General features: G+C 38.1%; 1 protein-coding gene across 1 annotated transcript in view; it reads left to right on the top strand.

The window, feature by feature from the left end:
* The window catches only part of LOC109852532 (neuroglobin-like), a 28818-nt gene extending 17178 nt beyond the window's left edge, over window positions 1-11640 (top strand). Inside the window, exons 2-3 of the mRNA XM_020423759.1 lie at window positions 1113-1344; window positions 4428-11640. Of these exons, the coding sequence (XP_020279348.1) occupies window positions 1113-1344; window positions 4428-4613 (418 nt within the window). The 3' untranslated portion in view covers window positions 4614-11640. The remainder of the gene's footprint in view (window positions 1-1112; window positions 1345-4427) is intronic.
* The last annotated feature ends 1622 nt before the right edge of the window (window positions 11641-13262 follow it).

Genomic DNA, 13262 nt, shown 5'->3' with positions numbered 1-13262 from the left:
TTTTTTATAAACAATGAGCGACGGATAAAACCTTCATATTATTATTCAGNGAGGTGACCTTGATAACATATGTCAAAATTGTTGAGATCGGAAAATAGTCCGTATAACTGCATAATTACCTAAAATAATACAGTTTGCATTCCTCCCTCCGGGCGCATTTTTCTCCGGATAGACAACGAGCGAGATTGGAATGCTTCGTTGTACAAAGAGGTATCTCATGAATGGTTGAGGACAACCCGCTACCGCGAAACGACAATATTTTTGTCGTGCTTTAACGAGAGACCTACGTGAAATCCTTCAACGAGCGCAAGATTCGCAGAGAAAATTTCAACGATTTTTACTCGATTTTGCGCACAAAGCCGAGAGAGAGAGAGAGAGAAAAAAATCTATTGCGAGAAAAGAGACGGAAGATAAAGATCTTCAAGTAGGGATCTAAGGACTGGAATATATTGCGCGCCTTTTCCCAGAGATTGTTTCGTATCTTTTATAACGTCAGGGAAGATCAAAATTCACGAGTGTTATCTAAATATTGTCCTCGGGACTTTCTCGGTTTGGTGGTTTACATGAGAAAAATTATACGCGTCAGGCGGTTCGACGAAACTGCGGTGGGTTCTCTTGTGAAGTCAAAATCGCCGCGGGATTCTCGCGTGTTATAGAAAGTGTTGTGAAAGTACCAAGATGGAAAGAATCTATCCCGAATCTCCCCGAACAGTTAAGTTCGAGATTTACGACTTTCCGCGGAAAACAGACAGAGCGTCCCGATGCTCGACAAAAATGCTCGGCATCTGTCTCCGATCTCCGAAGAGAAGAAGCCCTGTCGAGTCTTTTTGACTTTCACAAAAACATACCTGAGTTGACGTTTCTTATAAGAAACTTGTTGTAATCAATTCATAATAAAATAATAATACATAAATATATAAATGACATTGTCATCTTGGAAAATATTATTTTTTCAAGTCGATCGTTGATAAAAATTTTTCAATTTTTTTTCTTAAGTCTTGGGAAAATTATCTCGTTGTATCACAACGTAAAAAAAAAAACAAAAAAAGAAAAAAAAACAGTCGTCGAGCAATTATTTCGACAATACTATTGTTTGTTCGTTACGCTTTCAGATTATTTGAGGAGAACGCGGAGTTGTTGAACATGTTCACGAAATTCCGTGATCTCAAGACGAAGGAGCAACAGTCGTCGAGCATGGAACTGGCCGAGCACGCGAAAACGGTCATGACTACTCTCGACGAGGGAATCAAGAGCCTGGACGACATGGACACGTTTCTGTCATATCTCCATCAGGTCGGAGCCTCCCACACAAAGATACCCGGTTTTAACCGGCAATATTTTTGGGTGAGTTTTCCATTCCTCGAAAACATACATCATTTTTTTGTATCCTGTATAATATTCGGTCACGAATAATGACACATGTCAACACGTAAAACAACGTGCGCGCGTGTCCCAGTTACAGGCCATTAACTCGAAGAGAGAAGGAAAATTGTAATGACGCGAAGGAGGAAAGGTAATATGGGACACAATATTTTCAATTATATCGGCATTCACATCAGCGGCAAAATGAAGATAAATGTATGAACAAGATGTAAAGAAAAAATACGATAAAAACTGAAGAGAGAACGAATTGTCGTAACACAAAGATAAACTCTCGCGAAATTTATTTTCGTATTTTTTTATTTCGCGCGGAGAACCTTTTTATTTTCTAACTGCGATAATAATAATCCCACATTTTCAAAAACCACGAACTTCGCTATTTGAGCACATATCAGAGAGAAAGAGAAAGGAGGAAGGGATATAAGAAGTTAGAATATCGTAAGCATTGTCATAGAAATTGTCACAACACTGGTAGTTTACTTTACAATACCGAGGAAAATGAGAGGAAATTTCTCGCTCGCCGGAGACACGTTTCGCATCTCTTCGGTGAACATTCTCTCTCTCTCTCTCTCTTTCTCTTTTTCTCTCCTTTGTGACGCGCTTATCTCTCGCAACATGTAAATCAAAGAGAGTAAAGCGGAAAGTTTTGGAAAACACTTTTGTGAACTATTTCAGTTACCCGTCTTGCGAGCTGGGGATTTTTACACATTTCAAGTACGTACAAGACACATGCGCGGTGTAAGTTTGTCACACGCGTTACTTAAAAAAAAAAACTTTGTTTTTTATATTTTTTCGTTTCTTCAGCAATGTTTATGTTATTTGATTCGTGCTACCTCTGGACGACAGAGGAAAGTACAGGCAGTAGCTCATAGAGAACTCGTAAATATTTCATAACTTTATTTACGATCACGTTGGCTCGAAAATATTTCAAATGCAGAACACGAAAATCGATAATCAGTAACGCCCGCGACGTCCGCGACTCGCGGGAGTAACGCGAATATAAATTGAGAACGTTGCGAAGCAAATAATAGAAAATTAAACAACACGCGCGCGCGCGAAACAGCATTTGCGCTTGTGATTGAAGCAAAAAAAAAACGTCGAGGATACACACGTAGGTGTTCCGACGTTGAACGTCAACGTCATCCCGCGTCGGCCTTATGGTATAAAACGTATACGTGATGCATCTGACAATTTTTATTTCTTGACCGAGAAATAAAATTGACTAATTAGATAATAATTTTAACTATTAGAGAAACAACAAGATCAGTAAATAGTTTTGAAGCAAATTAATTAATACACATTATAATTCGACTTAAATTTAATTTACAAAGGTCCATATCGGATTTTGCTTGATTCGCGTTAAATTTATAATTTGTCGAGTTTCAATGTTTACACTTTAAAAATATTTCGCACACCCTCGGCTCTTCCCGGTGGTATCATTTCTCTCGTAGTTGACTGGAGAGAGAGAGAGAGAGAGAGAGAGAGAGCCGTATACGATTCGTACAATTTGTATATTTGTTAATTTCATGATATTCTACATTCGGACGAGTATATATATATATATATCGAGTTTTTTGAAACAAATTACGCGCGCAAACTTTTCTAACAGATTGTGTTAATATAATCGCACGCACATTGAATCATCGAGCAATTTGTGTTGCATTCGAATTTTTCTCAACTCAGTATTTGTTTGAACAAAAGGCTACCAATATCAACAAATTTAATATACATTTGTCGAAATTATATTTAAAAAAAAGACCCGGGGCTTCTGACTTTTTCCATGATCAAAATTGCAAATCCACAATTTTATCTTTGCGCTATTACGAGAATATAACACTGCACATGAAATATATGCAATTTAATATAAAATATAAATACGCGTATCGAGAGAAGAGAAATTTAAAGAGTGATAAAAAAAAACGCGCGACGACGAAAAATAATAAATCGTACGATGTGTCAAAGAGAAAGAATCGAAAGAGAGAGAGAAAAAAAAAAGATATTCGGATACGCTGGGTGAAAACCTAAAAACCTAAATTTTTCCGATGCTCACATAACCATGTGAGCTAGTTTTGTTTTACTTTCTCGACGATCGCAATGAAACTTTCTTTGTGCGCGTGAAAAAAAAGCCTTTCTTTCCGTATCGCTTTTTTATTGCTGGAGAAAAAAAAGATGAACAAAAGCTGAAATATAACTTTTAAATTATACAAAAGAGATACAAAAGTACTTTTTTTAAAGTGTAAAATGGTCGGGAAAATTAGATTAAGTAAAATTATTATTTAAGGTTAATAGTCTCCCAAAAGAAAGAAAAAATGACGACAAGGTTAGATCAAACGCGACAAACTCTTCGCAATTATAAATTATTAATTGCGATACGTTGTGTAACATTTTTCGAAAATTTAATCGCGACCGAGAATATCTCGATTTTCTTATTTGATTGTATCTCGATCTTTGTTTCGCAGTTTTTCTTATAATTCTGGATTTTTATGTTTCTCGAACGAATAAAAAAACGAAGTAACTCCAAAAAGGTTTAACCAGGATATCTCATCACACACGGGGCGCCGCATTTATTCTCATCGCGAAATGTTCATCCACGGTTCAATCTCTTGGCATGAAATCAAATCCGGTTTGCCCTCCTTTCGGGGCCGCGTGGTCCGTGGACTTAGTCACTGTACAGAGAATTGATAATTCCTTGCTAGACAATCCTACAAAACCCATTGTCGAGTCGCGGACCAAATCGCAACACAATCGCCGATTCGATCGCCGAGGTCGCTCGCATTGTGCGCGTCTATGCCATTGGAAACGGATTTGAGTTCTTGGATATTTCACATGGACGATTATAAAATATAATTTCAAATCTCTCTCTCTCTCTCTCTCTCTCTCTCTTTCTTTCTTTTTCTCTCATAAATTCGAGTGTCAAGGAAACAGAGAATAATTCGAATCGTTCGCGATTAAGTGACATTCGAAACACACACATTTCAAAAATAGAAAACCAGCGATCGCTTTTTCTCATCTCCTCTAATCGAATTTGTCGTATCTCTTGCTTGTAGAAAATCGAGAAACCGTTTCTGGATGCGGTGGAGCGCACGCTGGATCACCGATACTCGGAGAACGTGGAGAGCATTTACAAGCTGACGATCAAGTTCATCATCGAGACGCTGATCGACGGCTTCGACAAGGCGCAGGGCGCGCAACAGATCGACAACGCACAACAGAGCGATAAGGCCAAGTCCTAGTCGTCCTAGTCAGGCAAAAGATCCGGCACGCGAGCGATCAATCTTGCGAGATGTCGACCGCCCTCGGCTCGCTCTCCCCGCGACTCGAACATGGGAATAACAGCCAGTTGCTGCCGAGTTTTCGGAAGACGACGACGACGACGACAACGACAAAACGGAATCGTCGTTCCCGCACCGTCGTCCAGCCCTCGTCTCTCCGTTTCACGACGAATAATTCCCAGAAAACGCGGACACATGCGAGCGCGTTTACGTTGTCGCGCTCGCCGGCCTGAGCGATCATATTTTCCCCCTCGAGCGGGTCTCGTCATTATCCGGATATTAATCGCCAATTAATCCCTTCGGGACTTTTCTTCGCGGAACGCGTCGCAACGCGAAGTGAAAGAAATTGCGCGACTCTCCCGACGATCGAAGGGGAACTCTCCGCCCGATCGATTTTGCTTAATTGAATTTTTGACGCCGCAAGGCGCGCAAAAGTAATCTCTATTTGAGCGAATGCACTTATATATGCGACGAGACGTCGAAAAGTCTCTTTTTAGACGTCGTTTTATCATTTATATATGTGATCTACATATTATACATATATTTATATTGTTATATTTCGTAAAAACGAAAATGACGATTGGTATATAAAATACAAATTTTTTCTAAACATTGAAAATTGAATATAACAGTGATTAGTTCGGACGTGCCTCTTTTTTTTTTTTAACTCGAGAATACTTTCGCAAACGTGGACTTTAATCCGAATTCAATCCTACTCGTCTCTTTTCGCGCGGAAATTACACCGAAACGAAGAGCGTATAAGCGAAAACCGAAGTTCGAGTCGTTAATTTGAAGTTTATCTGAAAACTATCGGGCGCAATCTCGATCGGATCTTCCACGATAAAGTGCCCCCGCAAGAGAGGAACAATTAATCTTTCACGCAATGTCGCTTTCACACATCCGTCTCTCTCCAGTTTTATAATTAACGTATATATTTATTCTCTTTGTGTAAAATATTCTCAGAATGAAAACTCGTTATACATAACAAAAGCAAACGATATATACATATATATATACGGCATGTATACAAATTCGCGTTTGCGAGAAAAATTTATGAAATTCGTGGCGTGAGAAAAATATTTCGATTTTTATTTTTATTCGGAGAATTTATTGCTCCATCGGAAATACACTCGTATTACTTGCGTAATTCCGCAAGAAACGCGATATAAAAAATTATATCGGGAAAAGCAACCGTTGTCATTAAAATTTATTTGATTTTTTTTTTTTTTTTTTTTTTGAACGAGTAGACATATCTTGCAACGAGAATAAATAAATTCCAGAGTTGTTATTTACTGCAAATTAATTTAATTTTTGTTCTACTCCGAAGAGTAGTTATTTACGCAAGCACGAAATTCACTTTGTAGCTCATGATTTTTAGTAGTTTTAATGGACGAAATATTTTCGTGCGCGCGCGCACGAAACATATTCGGCGGAAGTAAAGCGCGATATGACGCGTGTGTCGTTATTGATCAGACGCGGAGAATTGCAGGAAAGAGAGCTTGAGAGCTTATCTCCTCTCCGCGTGAGAGGATCGCGATCTTTTTAAGAGGATTGCTGCAACGTAACTTTGGTCAACGACATGATATACTTCGCCACGAGAGAGCGGGATAAACAGGAATGAAGGTCCTTATTACGATACCCATTACACGCAAAATGAGATCCCCGACTGACCACTTCAACCTACTCTCGTGAGATGATCACCACGGCCGTTTTAAGGGTCCATTAAGAACGCAAGAACTCTATTAACTCCCTCTGCGGTTTATTGCGAAGCTGATGCGTTAACAGATATAACGGCGACTCTTTATACAGTTCATCAATTATATCGCGCGTACATTTACTTCGTAAACAATAAATTGAGATCTTACGTGAGTGAAAAAATGGTTCGTTCCGAATCTCGCCTCTCTTGTGCGGGATTTTTTTCTCTCCCGTCAAAACCTTTTTGTATACACAGACATCAATTTTTTTTATTTCGCTAATTAATTAAGTTGAAATATCTTCTTTTGCTTCACAGCTTGTGGTAAATTGAATAAATTCTAACGAACCGGATAAAAATTTTGTATTAACTGCGGGCGGGCGTTTTCATTAGAAAAATCCTTTTACGTATTTCTATCCAAAATAAAAGGCACACGTAAACATTATGCACAAAGTAGATATTATTTATCATAATTGTACGATATTACATTGTTAGTTGTGTGATTCTCGCGTATGGATGAAAAGCCAAATTTTAATTAATCTCTCGTGCTTAAAGTGGGAAGATAATGAAAATTCTAAATTCTAAAAAAAACTTTCAAAATTTTTGGGGACTGATGAAAAAAAAATTTGTAAGCCGTTTAACGTTGAATAATCGCAAACCCGGTCCTACGTACAAAAATTGATTTGAAAGATCAGCACGTCCATGAATTTTACACTTTTTTAAGCCGAATGTCGATACTCCATCACACAGTATTACTAGTCAATATATGTGTATATATATGTATTGTATATATATATATATATTGTACGAATTGCAAACGTGTGTGCGTGTTCGGATATTATTATTTACAACTGCATCGTCGCACCGGGCGCCGAAAAAGGCGAATATTTCGGAATCATTCGCAATTTTAATCGCGTGATATTTTCCAAATATTATATATACATGTATTGTTACCGGAAGTTTACGCAAGATACGCCGGTGTTTCAAACAACCCGCATTCAGACACTCGCGGATTCCGCGCGTTCACCGATTTACACACACGCGTGTCTGCCTTCCAATGTGCATGACACTCGATAATTGACACAAACACCGGCCGATCAACACGCCTCGGATGCTGCCTTTATCCGCGCGAGAACCTTGGATTACATAAGTATCACGCAGGGATACATCAGCCCCGCAATGCGAAATGGAACGCGCCAGTGTATGCAAATGCGCGCGTTGTCTTTGAACGAGGTCGCGGTTGCTCGCAAAAATGCGGATATTACACACGTTTGTTCGTTTATCGTCAAGAGGGAGAGGCCCCCGCCATCTTGTAATATCTCGCGTGGTTTTAAAAAAGTGCGCGAGAGGCATTTTTGCGTAATGAAATTTTTTTATGAAAATTTCTATCATTTGGTTATTGGCAAAAATTTGCGTACGTCAATTATGCGAGAGTTTTTCTCTGTCGCGATATATTTCCGAAAGAAACTGCCGATCACATCACAAATATTGTTCATCAATTTTATACGCACATGTTCGCTAATGTAAATTATATATACTTGACAGATCGCGTTGTCGATAAAAGAAGACAGACAAGTTTGCGAGCTCTTTTCGGAGTCTCTTCTGTTTTTGTTTCGCTATATGGAGGTAAAGCGATATTTAATATAAAAGCATACGCGACTTGTATGGTTCTCCTTGTTCGTGTTCTCGTCGCGAGATCGATCGCGGCGATTGCAGGTGACACGTAAAACGGAGAGAGACAAGCGGAAATTATTGATATACCAGAAATCAATCACCGAATTGTTATGGCGAACGATCGTCATGATGACGAAGACCAACTAAATTACGTACAAAATGCTCGAGAAACCGGATAGAACTGGTCTCTCGTCTTTGAGTTGTTTTAAGTTTTAATTTTATTTTACCGCGTTCGACGACTTGTTATTTTATAATTTTCAGTTGTCTACCTTCACATCATCTTTTCAAAAACAGAAGTATAAAATATTCTTGAGTCTCGTACCATAGAAAAACAAATTGCAACGTAACCGTTACGCTTTCTCAATCAATTCTCTTGTTTTTTTTTTTTATTTTTTGTCACGACGAAACGAATGTCAAGTGAAAAGCCATTGCGTTGCGTTAGTGGCGGAAAGCGACAGAACCCTTCGACCGTCAAAGGGAGAACTTGTATAAATTTTTACTCGTATACGTAAGATAGGAATAAGTGTGGACGTTAGGGTAAAACAGCCCTTCGCGCGATGTCAATTTTCCTAGGAGGTTTCGAAAGGGCGGAGAGAAAAGCGCCCCTCCTCCGTTCTTTGTATCTTCCTCGCCATATTTATCTATCTGTGTTACTCTCTGAGGTCCGAGTGATTTGATTTACGTTGATCTCTCTACGGGAAATCGTACATATCCTTGACAAAAAGATTCGACACGCACGTTAACGACTGCGGGACATGACAAGAAAAACGTTTTTCAAACGTGCGAAACGTATTGCTAATAATTTATTAGATCCCGTCTCTCTCTTTTATCGCAATTATTTCTTTATCGACTTAATAAAAAGAAGTAAAATTAATTTTTGCGTTTAAAGACTGTTAAAATTTTTAAGACAACTTTGACATTTATTATCTCGGTTAAAGAAAGAGATAGAGAAAGAAAGAGAGATGCGGTTTGTTAACGCGCGTTTTTAAGAAATGCTATTTTGTCACCGAATTATACATTTTCAAGACACGGGGAATGAAAATTCCCTGGGGATGATATTTAAAACCGAGTTACCTAGCGTCTCAGACATTCGTCTCTCTAGAAGAAACTCGCTCCGAGTATTTTGCATCGAAAGATAGAGAACTAAGAATAACGACCTACTTGTTCTCTTGCGTTCTTCTTTAATCGCGATCATTAATACTTCGTCGCAGGACGAAGATAAATTGCACGGCAGAAAAACAAACGACGACAAAAGATAGATTTTCTTTGTTGATGTGTTTAGCGGTCCGCTCCCTTTTATTACGGCGCGTTACATTGGCTCGATCTCTCTCTCTCTCTCTTTCCCTCTATCTCTCTTTCCTCTCTCTGTTAATGTCATTAACTTTGTCAAACCTCACAAATGATCAAACTAACCGTCGCGCACGTAGAAACTTTCAGCGGGACGATAAATAACAAAAAAGAGAGAGAGAGAGAGAGAGAGAGAGAGAGAGAGAGAGAGCGTGTCGCGAAATCGATTTTACGGCGGAGACACGACACAGCGAGTGTTTTTTTTTTCGAATCTATACTTCAAGCACACGTTGAGCGCAAATAAATGGCCATTTTCCACATCTCTTGAACCCGAATTAAATTATCATTCGCTCTACACACGCGACGCAATTTATTATTAAAATTTATCGTAGAAAAAGGCGCTAAATATTAATGCGAGAAGCGTCTAACAGAAAGAAAGTCTGTGTAGAAAATTTATTTCACCTTGTAAGAAAAATAATTAAAATGTTTACAAAACCAATACGGAGCTAATAATAACAACAGAATGGTCGTGTGGATTAATATTAATGTAAAAACAAATAAATAAATTGATTGTCGTTAGTATTGGCTCGTATCGGTCTCTTAACATTTTCAATAGAAAGTCTTTGCTGTGTCGTGCTTGCTTCAAATACATTTATAAAACGCCATATATATTTGTTATAAATTGGTGTCGTTTCTTTCAATGCAATGTATTCGACGTATTCGACGTATTCGAAACACGTTGTGCTAAAAGTGTACGTAACACGATAAACTTCCGATCGACGCGAGCCACGTTTGACTCGTGTCACGTTTCGCGGTCGTCGTTTTGTCAAGAACAGAGGAAGAACGTGTGTGTACCTCAGAGAGAAAGAGTGCGTGTGTTCAATAGAAAGAAAAACGGAAAATAAGCGGAATCATGTAAGAGGGTGCGTTGCACTGAAAAGCGTTGATCGTAAGTATTTAAAAAAAAAAAAAAAAAAAACCTAAAATTGTCAAACGAGTAATTGTACGCGCGTATCTCATGTGAACGCACCCTCATATTCCACCGAGACGTTAAACTCGATTGACAAATTAGGTAAAATAATTATAACGCACCCGCGGTTCGCGACGTTTTTCACTCTGTCTCTCATCGAGATTCGATGATTTATTTTAATACCGAGTACGTATGAAAACTACTTGGGAACAAAATCAACGACTGCACGTTTTATATGAAAGAGAATAAGTATTGCGATTGTCGCTAACGTTTCTTTGTAATTAATTTGAATTCAATCCAATTGAATTTTATTCAATTTAATTAACAAATTAAGAACAAGTTATAGGATTCTTGAGATGTAAAATCAAACGCACGTGTAAATAGAAAGGCGTGTATCGCGAAATTGTTAAGTGACGTATATACGATGTCATTAACCAGCTTTCGCCTCGATATCGATCTCGAAAGCTCCGAGCTTTAATCGATCGAGCGACGAGGTAACCGAGCGCGTAATAATAAAAATATTATTTTCACTCGGCGATAAGATCAATCGAAACGATATACCTTAAGTGGTCACTTAGCGGTGCATTTACCCTGGCGTTAATTTGCATTTCTCGGTTTTTTACTCCAGTCGCGATATCGGCGAACATCACGAAAGTCGTTCACCAGAGCCCTCGACTTACTTTCCCCGCCGGCGAACCGCGATTGCGCCGCGATAAATGTTGCATGAAATGAATATTAAGAGTCTGTGTATATATAAAGCTGTGTCGCATGAGAAGATCGCGGACCACATTAGGCGAAGAGACTTTTTTCCCCACTCCCGAAATATAACTTAGGGACTTTGCCGGGCATCAAATACAAACATCAAAATATTGAAGACCAACAGCTTTTTCAAACAAAAAAAAAAAAAAAACAATAAAATAAGAATTGGCAGAAGAACATTTGAAGAGTAATAATTGAAAGATAAATAAAAAGAGGACGTTAGTCTTTCTTTCTTCTCTTTTCAGAAGGCCAACACACTCGCAATGAGTAATAATCTAATCGTTAGACGAAAATTTTATCTGATGTTGAAGAAGATTTCTCACAAAATTATTTTAATACAAAAAGCACGGACACATATTCCTTCGCTGTCGTAGAAAAGAGACTTTTGAGATTTGTCTTTTGAATTGACACAACGTACGAACTAATTACAGAGACATTTTTGTATGCCTGTCAACGTCCTCTTGGGATATTTTGGGCACTTGTATTTTATTTCGAAGTGAGGTCTATGAGGAGAAGGAAACGCGCGACGCATTTTATCCACACGCTCGTGCCACGTGCGAAGTTTGAAAAGAAAATATAAAAACGCAAAAAAAAAAAAAAAAAAACTAATAATAATTTCGTACAGAATTACAGTTAATGCACAAAACCGCGCCCTTCTTTTCTCGCAGATACCGAAAGACCTATGTAACCGAAAGTCTTCATGAAACGCGCAGGAAGCACATGAGAAATAATATATTACGATATAAGTATATATATATATATATGAAAAAAATATATAAATGCTAGTATAAAGAAAAAACCTTACAGTTATATGCGAATGTTGCATTGTCTATCTGTTTGTTCCATACAAAAAGATCCAGATGTATTATTGTATCCGATGGAGTATTATATATATCAAAATATATAATATATATATGTACTTTTTGCATTGTGTACGAAGAATCCTTTCTTATCTCGATGTTCGACTTTTTTTTGTTGCGAGTTACTTTTTCCCATTCGCTGCATCGCGAAATTGATATTTTTTGCAGCCACAAAAGTATGTACGAAAATATGGATATCCGAAATTTGTGTTCGGCAAACTTTCGGGATGCCGCTCGACTCGACCTGTACTTTCGAGTATCCGCGGGTGGCTACTTACTCGTCTCTGTTAACGCTCAACGCTGACATTCGCGCGCGAGATGATAATAATCAGACACCGTCCGCACGTGTTCTCGCGCGCGTCCGCCATGACGCAACAGAGTCGCAACTGCCCGCCAAATCGAGAATCGAAATGCGATATTATTCTCGAAGTATAAGAATCGATATATGCGCGGTGTTCCAAAACTCGTAAAAGCTCTTACCAGAGAGAAGCCTGAGAGCGGCCAAGCCCATAAGAAAATATGTAATCACTTTTCCGTCCCGTAAACTAGCGCTTGTCCACGGGTGGTGCACATTGAAACTACGCAGCCATGTCCACGAGCGACACGTCGATACGCTATGTCCACAGCGTGCGGTTCTATTCTGTGCTATGTGCACGAGTTTAAATGATCACCTTCTTCAAGTGTGTGAGAGTATATTCGCGATCGTGGATTTGATTTTTTTTTTTTGGAATTTAAAATGACCGGTCTCGTGATGAAAAGATGAGAAAAGAAAACAGAAAAGGGTAAAAAAAAAAACATTGCAACTTTCCACCCAATATAAATGTGATATACAAGAAAAGAATGCGATAGTCAAGAAAAGAATATTATTTTAGCAAGCAGCATCAGAATTCATGGAGTGTAGTCAGGTATCATCTCCTTTTACATCATCATCATTTGCTGCTCTTTGCTTTAAAAATTTTATTTTATTTTATTTTCTTAAAAACATTACGTATATATCGTACGCATAGATACAAAATACACAAAAAACATGTATATTGTACAAAAGTGTTTTATCGGTACACAAATATATATGTCTGAAAAAAATTACAATTCCAAGAAGGATACTTATTACTCTGGTTTATTGCAATTCTTTATCAGTGTATTTTCAATATATTATATTTTTTCAAGTTTTATTTTACAATTTTTTATACACTAGCACAACACAGGCGTGCGCTACGCGCACGCTATTGTTATTTTTATTTTGACGTGTTGTGTCAGTGAACACAGCCTGTCAACACGATAACAGCTAGTATATATGTATTACAAACCATATAATGTAATGTAATCCATATGAGAGATGTCAAACATAACGCATGAAAATTAAACTC

Source organism: Pseudomyrmex gracilis, unplaced genomic scaffold, assembly GCF_002006095.1.
Source record: "Pseudomyrmex gracilis isolate BER0280 unplaced genomic scaffold, ASM200609v1 scaffold_30, whole genome shotgun sequence".
Classification (NCBI taxonomy): Eukaryota; Metazoa; Arthropoda; class Insecta; order Hymenoptera; family Formicidae; genus Pseudomyrmex; species Pseudomyrmex gracilis.
This window is presented reverse-complemented; position numbering and strand designations above follow the sequence as displayed.